The 8,518-nt window shown below is 42.3% G+C and overlaps 1 protein-coding gene across 2 annotated transcripts; it reads right to left on the bottom strand.

Annotated features, from left to right (window-relative positions):
- Positions 1-342: 342 nt before the first annotated feature.
- rpl26 (ribosomal protein L26) lies at positions 343-5,792 on the bottom strand. 2 transcript variants are annotated; one of them, XM_056472456.1, is made up of 4 exons: positions 5,684-5,792; positions 3,646-3,818; positions 3,408-3,548; positions 343-510 (listed from the first exon to the last, which is right to left on the bottom strand). In XM_056472456.1, the coding sequence occupies exons 2-4, from the start codon at positions 3,811-3,813 to the stop codon at positions 382-384; spliced, it is 438 nt and encodes a 145-aa protein (XP_056328431.1). In that variant the 5' UTR covers positions 3,814-3,818; positions 5,684-5,792; the 3' UTR covers positions 343-381. The 2 variants fall into 2 exon arrangements, with proteins under 2 accessions (XP_056328431.1, XP_056328432.1); XM_056472457.1 differs by having other exon boundaries at positions 5,620-5,698.
- Between the last annotated feature and the right edge of the window lie 2,726 nt (positions 5,793-8,518).

Genomic DNA, 8,518 nt, shown 5'->3' with positions numbered 1-8,518 from the left:
AGTCTGCTGCTGGTGTCCCTGTTGGGATTAAGAGGGTCGATCTGTCATTTCACTGTCGATCATCAGTTATAGTGTAATAAAATATTAGTTTCAGGCTTTTATACAAGTATAGTGCACAATCCCAACAGGGAAACAAGCAACAACACAGGATGATCTGCTGTGACGGCTTTACACTCAATAAATGTGATCATAATGGAGGTCAATGGAGCAGAAACAGCATCAACAGAACCAAAGAGGAGTCCATCTGAACACCACACAAGGGTCAAATCCAGTGTGTTGTGCTGCAGTGCACTCTGGGAACGAAACACCGCTCAGTGAAATGAAGACAGGAGCACAGAGGAGGAACTTTACAGTCTTTTATTGTTAGCAAAACGAGCTCCATCACTCCTGCATCTTCTCGATGGTCTCCTCCTTGTATTTGCCCTTCTCCTTGATGTCCTGTCTGGATTTGGCCTTGCGCTCCAGGATCTTCTTGCGATCCTTGTCGAGCTTTAGCCTGGTGATCACAACCTGCACACACACACACTCGTAAGGTAACGGTACAAACACAGCACTGTTTATGCAGATGATCAGACATCTTCTAAACTACATCAGCAGGTGCACTGCGCATCTCTAGAAAGCCAAGCATTGAAGAGGCATCTGCAGGAAATGGAAATCTCCCTCATAACTCCACACGCTACACTGGGTGAGTCACAGATTAAAGGAATAAATGGTAAAGAAAAGCTTTACTACATCTGTGCAATGTTCTCTCACACACACACACACACACACACACACACACACACACACACTACTAGCTGCACATGCATCAGAGCAAATATACAGAGTTAGAGAAAAGAAAAATCCCTAACTTCATCACAATGACAATATTAAAGGACTGAGCGGAGTCAACATCACAGTGATGAAGGAAACAACGCGTCAGTGTGTAAAAACAGTGTGTTTGACAGTGCGCGCGACGTGTCTGAAGAGCGAGGAGGGATCCGGTGGTGAGGGGTGAGAAGGATGCGCGACTTATTTAAGGACCGGGAGGGAGACGTGTGATTTCCAGGAGATTATGAATATCACGTTTAACAACTATAGAGAGACACGATCCAGCGGTACATCCTTGATAAACTGTCTGACCTGCACTGCTCACTGGAGCTGAGACGAGCGCATGACAGTGTGTGTGTGTGTGTGTTCTGCGTGCGCAGATTTCCTGTGGGCCTAATCATAAGGTAAACACAGCAGTCTCCATCTGGAGCTCCTTCAGGGGACTCTACACTAGTAAACACTCACTGCATCACCCTCGCGCGGCTCTCACCTCGACCCACACTCGTCAGCGATACCAAGCAGACCAATCAGAGCTTGTGCTACGCGTACGTGTTACATTTTTGAGAGGTGGTCATCAGCGACGCAGACTACCACGGCGAGGGGCTATTAGTCCACACATAGGCCTCGCCGTAGCATACACGTGCGCTTGACACAGAAGTATAAATCAGCCTTAACAGCTGATAAGAGCGCTCTTCTCTATTCCTGTATGTAATCTGTTCTCAGCTTATATTGGTAACGTGGTGGACATTGCGCTCTCTTGCTCTCGTTAACATGCTGAAATACCTGTGCTACATGACTATAAAAGCATATTTAGTCCTCAGGTCTGAGATTTAAGGTTTGTAACTGCTGAAGTGTGTTCTGAAGTTAAAGTGTCAGACTTGACGTCATTCGCTATGGTTTATGATGCGCGACTCGCATTGACAGGTGAAAATCTGATCTACCTGCTCACACTGCAGACACAGATCTGATTCATATCAGAGAAGTGTCCACATATGAACAAGGCCTGAATCTGATTTGAGTAAATGGGAACTCATGTGATTTGTTCCTGCTCGAGTCACTTGAACAGTGCAGTGTAAATGCAGCTTTAGAGAAGATTTTCTTTATTATAGTAGCCGAGACCTGCTCACTTTAAGCGTGTAAGTAATAACTATATAAATTCATTTTGCATCAAAAAAGCATTTTAGATATCAGTAAAGGTGTCAATCACCGACATATTAGCGTGAATAAATTATTAGGCCTACCCTTTCATAAAAATAAGTTGAATATTGTGCATGTTTGCATCTAAAAAGTTCATAAATTCTCTTTAAAAGTGCAGATTGCACAATTTTTATTCAAATATTTACTATATATACACTATTTTCCCAAGGGTATATAAATACTGTAAGAAAATATCAGCACTTGGTTCATACTTTCAGTATTGAGGAACCAGAACTGTTGCTATGACAACAACTCTTGGATGAGATTTGAAGAACGAAATGATCCTGGATCAGGTCAAATCATCAATATCCAAATCCAGCTAACCGAGTAATCCACGGACGAAGAACAGACGCCAGGGCGGAGTCCTCAGCAGTAAATACATGGAGCACTTTAAAATGATATTGCAGAGAAAATAGTTCAACCATTATGGTAAACAGAGTTTAATGAGCTTTTTAAATATAAAGTTTAAAGTCTTATTGAGTTGGATTGTTGGTGATCGTATGGGTTTTGGCCAGATTGAATGAACAAAGGAAAATTAAAAACCATTTAAACATTGTGTTGCAGTTCAAAAAGAACCACAGCACAACATTTGAGTAGATTAGAGACAGAAGAGCTGAAATCTGGATCGAGATGAGACATTCAGAATTTAAGACACCCTGCTGAATACGTTTAGGGATCAACAGTTGACCATAAGATCAAATACAACAGCAATAAAACCATTCTTACACCACACACACACACACACACACACACACACACACACACTAATATCCTGCTGTTGTAAACACTGTCCTGCTAAACACTAAACTGATCTGCTGTACTGTCGAGCTTCAGTGAAGGTGGATCATGTTTAACTTAAAGGATGAACATTGAATTATAAGTGTTAGAGGTGCTGTAGTGACCTACAGGGACAGTGTTTTATACCAGGATTCCATCAAGTGCACTGTAAAGCAGCGGTCTCAAACTCAACTCCTGTAGAGCCGCAGCTCTGCATCCTCCAGCTCACACCTGCTCAATAGTGTCTGGTGGTCTTGATTAGTGGATGAGCTGTGTTAGATTAGAGCTGTGGCTCTTCAGGAGCTGAGTTCTACACCTGTGCTATAAAGGGTTAATACACCGATACAAGCGCAGCCTCACACACACACACACACACACACACACACACACACACACACACACACACACACACACACACACACACACACACACACACACACACACAAGCAGCTCCATCATCCTCACTGTACTTTATTACACACAGCTCAAGCCTGAGTTATATCAGTGAGTGACTCTGGTGTTGTGTGTAAACATGCTCTACATCTCCTGTTGTGTTTGTGTGTGTGTAAACATGCTCTACATCTCCTGTTGTGTGTGTAAACACGTGTCTGGATAACACACACCTTGCTGGGGTGGATGCCCACATGGACTGTGGTTCCGTTGGCCTTCTCCCGCTGCACGCGCTCGATGTAGATCACATACTTCTTCCTGTAGACCTGCACCACTTTACCGATCTGCTGGCCTTTGTAGTGTCCCCGAACCACCTGCACACACACACAGACAGACATGTCACACACACTGACTGACACACACACACACACCCCCCTATACACACACAGCACCATCAGCGTGCGCTCTGACCTGGACCTCGTCGTCCTTGCGGATGGGCATGGAGCGCACGTTGTATTTCTGCCGCAGCTCTTTGGACAGTGGAGACGACATGATCTTCCTGCGGATGTGGGACGGCGCGTTGAAGTGGCGCTTACGGTTCTTACGCCGGGAGGACGTCACAAACGTGTTGAGCTTCATGATGGCTGACGGAGGAAAACACAACAATCACTCAACACTTTATATACACACACACACACACAACTAGTGCTGGGCAGAGTTTAATCATCCAAAATAAAGGTGTGTGTTGATCATGTGCTGTGTGTGATTATATATTTACACACACACACACACACACACACACACACACACACACACACACACACACACACACATGTATTTCAGAATGATTTACATTTAGATTTAATATATAGACATGAAACAAGCTACACATCAATTTAAATGTTCATGTCAAAACTTTTTGTATTGTTTTTGTGTATATTTATATCACATATATATATATATATAAAAATATCTATCTAATGCACATATCTTAGGTCAAAACTAACTTAAATTTTAGATGCAATCAAATCAATTCATTTCTGCACAGCATTAATGTCAGTTATATTGAGGTTAAGTCAGTGTCATTATTGTGCAATATTTAATGAGAAATATCGATGTGCTATAGTCAATTCATTAGTCAATCAGTGTGTGTTTCCAGGATTATAAATCAGCTCAATAGGCATAAACACATTCAAGGCACTACAATGACATGCAGATGTCCCTGTGAAACGCTGCTATTCAGAAATCGTCATTTTCCTGGTCTACAGGTTGGAAACGGAGCTCATCTTGATGCTGAAACGGTTAAATCCACACTTTCTACACTTGACCAGACCGAGCCTGTGGATGCTACAACTACTAAACCAGTAAACATTAAAGTTACTCCACCTCACCCCTCAGATCTTATTTGTTTCGCACCTTTAGGAGTTCGTAAAACTAAAGAAGATACTTTGAGGAATGCTGGAAACCGGTCACCATTGACTTCCAGTGATTGTGTTTCCTACAATGTTTACAGCTCTTCAGCATTCTTCAAAATATCTTTAGTTTAACAGAAGTAAACTCAAGGTTTTAAATGGCTGTAGAGGGTTATTAGCGAGTAAATATTGATTATCAGGTGGACTGAGTGTGTCCTGTAAGACTGCAGTGCAGCAGGAGTGTGTGTTCAGCTCAATATACAGCAGATTCCAGCACAGAGACCAGCTTTGAGGATGAATGAAGCGGTGTGTGTTAAAACTATCCCATACTGACATGTTAATCACCTCATACACACACATACTACTGTACACAACACCTCTCACACACACACACACACACAATACCACCTGTATCATACCTAATACAGGACACACACAGTTGTACACAATACACACACACGCTCTACAGGACAACAGATGCCTGTTTCTATAAGACACACTCGCCTTACAGCCCTCAACACTTCACACACACCTTATTTACAGGACACACACACACACTCAATACAAGCCTAGCAGACACGTTCTCTCACGCAGCTGTACACAACACTAGCCTTAGAGCCCACAGAACACTTCATACACACACAACAGTCTTCCCGCACACTAAATACGGTATACACACACAATACAATTCACACACACTCTCTCTCAGTACAGGGCTCGACTCGCACTCGTGTCTCTCCCTCACACACACCGCTTGTGCTGTTCTTCCTCTACACTGCACACACTCTGGTCGGTGCATTGCTGGATGGTGTTGTGATCTCGGCATGCTGAAGCGCGCTTTCACGCTCAGTGTGAGAGTGTGTGTGTGTGTGTGTGTGTGTGTTAAAGTGTCGTTTGGCGGTGTTTAGAAGAGTCGCGAGCGCGACTGAACTTTAGCGGCTCAATGACGCCTTATGTCGCGTCTTAACACTAAAATACCGGTTTTACAGCAAACACACACATGCTGCGGCTCTACAGAGCGAGTTTGAAACACCGATGACGGATAATCCGCGCGGATGGCGGAGGATGAGAGAAAAACACCGGCGATCTGCGCTTACCCTGCCGACCTGTCACGATGGCCGCCGGAAAAGAGACTCGAGAACTACTTCCGCCAGAATTAGTGGAGCCGCAAGTCTCGCGAGATCACAGGGGTGAGGCGGGATTTCCGCTAGCGGGGAGAGATGAATAACAGTGTTATAAATATTGATAACTTTTATGCTAACAGAATATTGAACACCAGAGTTACTAAACCAATATAAAGAAGACATTCACACGGGGCGACTCGAGTCATTAAAGGGATAGTTCACTCAGACACTGTCATCAGTTACTCATTCACTCAGTCAGTCAGTCAGTCACGTGTGTGTTTAGCTTTACTCACTCTATTCTGATGAACACTAATGAAGATATTTAGAAGAAAACCAGACACCAGTAACCATCAACTTCAATACAGTGCACCAAAATACACTGCCTATATTCACTGAGAAATGGAGGAATATATCCATCTCCAGTATGGGCTGTGCTCTACTATGCTGAACACAGTATATCTCTTACTATATAAGTCAATGGTTACCCGTTTCAGCTTTCAGAATATCTTCATTAGTGTTCAGCAGAGTAACTCACACTCTCAGAAATAAAGGTGAGCTGGAGTGGTACCTTTTCTAAAGGCACACATTTGTGCTTAAAGGGTCCACATTGGTACCTCAACAGTATATATCAGCACCTGAACATTTGCAGAGGAACACTTTTGTACTTTTTAGGTACTAATATGAACTCTTGAGGTATTAATATGGACCTTTTACTAATTTGTACTGTTCGAAAAGGAACCACCCCAGTGAGAGCTCGAGTACATTTATTTCTGAGAGTGTGTGAAGGGTTTATTATAACATGAGGGAGAGTAAACACTGAGTACATTTACATTTATGAGTAAATTAATTAGCATTCAGTTACAAGTCATTAAGTAGGCTATATTATATCTGCAGTTAATGTATTTCTGAAGTGTGATTTACTCCTCAGACATCTTTAAGATGATAAACAGGATTTAATTAGTATATCATTACTTAAACTGACCATAAACCAGTTTAACCAGCACTTCATTAACATTCAGCTAATAAACAAACATAATAATAAACACATACACTAGCGGAGAACTACATTAAACAATGGAGTCAGTCCTTTATTCACACACACACACACACACACACACACACACACACACACACACACACACACACACACACACACACACACACACACACACACACGCACACACACACACGCACACACACACACACACACTGATAAAAGTTGCGTGTTGTGCTAATGATTTTATTATCACCAGAGTTGTGTGTAAGGCGTGCCACAGTGATGTGTTGCTGTAATCTAATCACATTCTTGAGGAGCGCAGTAATTACAGTTAGTGTGTGATCTGATCACAGTTACTAAAGTCAGTGTAATTGTGTTACTGACATTACAAATATAACATTTAGAAGAAACAAAAGCTTCTTTTAAAGTGCACCTACGGTGAAAAATCTGCATTTCAAGCTGTGAATGAGTTTATTTGAGAGCTGAATAAAGTGTGGTGGTAGTTGTCATGCATTATGAATGTGAAATGAACTGCTTTGCCAAGCTGAAAGACACTTAGGAGGATTGTGTGAAGAGTTCTGCAAAAGTGACCTGAGTGTTGAGAAATGCATCCTAGTGTCTGTAAAACACTGTAATGTGAAGAGAAGCGGAGCTGCTTATGGCGTATATCATGTCTTTTGCGCATGTGTGCTCACATTTCCAGGCGCACCAGTTGAAAACCATGAGTCACATGACAAGAACTGACCAATCAGCTTCATACTTTGTAAGCAATATAGACATTCGGGTAGACTAATTACCTCAGACACACTCAGAACACTGCAGTGCTTTTACACACTATAGATGTCTGTGGTTACAGGTCTCCAGGTTTCTTCACGTCCTTCTTTTGTGTTCAAAAAAACACAAACAGGTCTGGAACAAGTGAACGATGAGAGAATGTGAAGTTTTGGGTGAGCTCTTTCTCCTGAGCTCTATTGAATATGTCAGACTGCTGTGATCAGCCCACTGTGATGTGTCTCACTGAATATTAAACACTGAGAGAGCTGCAGTTTATTCAGTATTTATAGGTGGATTTTATATGTTTTAAAAGTAACTTCAAAGGAAAGTAATTAGTAATCTGATTACTTTTTACATTATGTAATTAGTAGTGTAATCAGATGACAATTTTCAAGTAGTAATCAGTCATTTGTTATCGATTACTTTTTAAAAGTAACTTACCCAACACTGATTATCATATAACTCCCTTTATAAACACTATTTCATCAGCAAATTTAAAAAAACATATCTATTCATGTAATGATCAAACTAAAATAAGCGCGTAATATGCTTGTGTGTGCGTGTGTGTGTGTGTGTGTGTGTGTGTGTGCGTGCGTGCGTGCGTGCGTGTGTGTGACTGCTCAGTTCTTCAGTCGGTCGCCCTCTGCTGGTCACTCTGCACAGTCGCTGCTATTGTGTTAGCTGAACAGCAGCAGGACACTGCTCCTCTGAGTAAATACACCCCGGCTGGCTTTGTTTTTGAACATGGACTCTGGCAGTGGCATCACCTGTGTGTGTGTGTGTGTGTGTGTGTGTGTGTGTGTGTGTGTGTGTGTGTGGGACACAGTAATACTACAGTACTCTTTCAGCGCTGATCACACACTGCTAGATGAGTAGAGTGAACATTAAACAGTATGACCAGCAGATGGCGCTGCCACATTACTATATCCTCCTCCTCCTCCTCCTCCTCCTCCTCATCATCATCATCATCAGGAGGATTTCTACACTAGCTGATCTCTCACTTTCCTCTTTAATTGACAGAGTGTTTTGCTGAAAAT

Source organism: Danio aesculapii, chromosome 14 (genome assembly GCF_903798145.1).
Source record: "Danio aesculapii chromosome 14, fDanAes4.1, whole genome shotgun sequence".
NCBI classification, from domain to species: Eukaryota; Metazoa; Chordata; class Actinopteri; order Cypriniformes; family Danionidae; genus Danio; species Danio aesculapii.
The sequence above is the reverse complement of the archived record's forward strand: the minus strand, read 5'-3'. Positions and strand labels throughout refer to the sequence as shown.

What these genes read in the sequence shown, in the direction of transcription:
- rpl26 (XM_056472456.1), bottom strand. Translation starts at nt 3,813, where the DNA reads ATGAAGCTCAACACGTTTGTGACGTCCTCCCGGCGTAAGAACCGTAAG. An exon ending in GCAAGGACGACGAGGTCCAG is followed by an intron (nt 3,549 to 3,645) that starts GTCAGAGCGCAC and finishes GTGTGTGTGCAG; the next exon opens with GTGGTTCGGGGACACTACAA. An exon ending in TGGGCATCCACCCCAGCAAG is followed by an intron (nt 511 to 3,407) that starts GTGTGTGTTATC and finishes GTGTGTGTGCAG; the next exon opens with GTTGTGATCACCAGGCTAAA.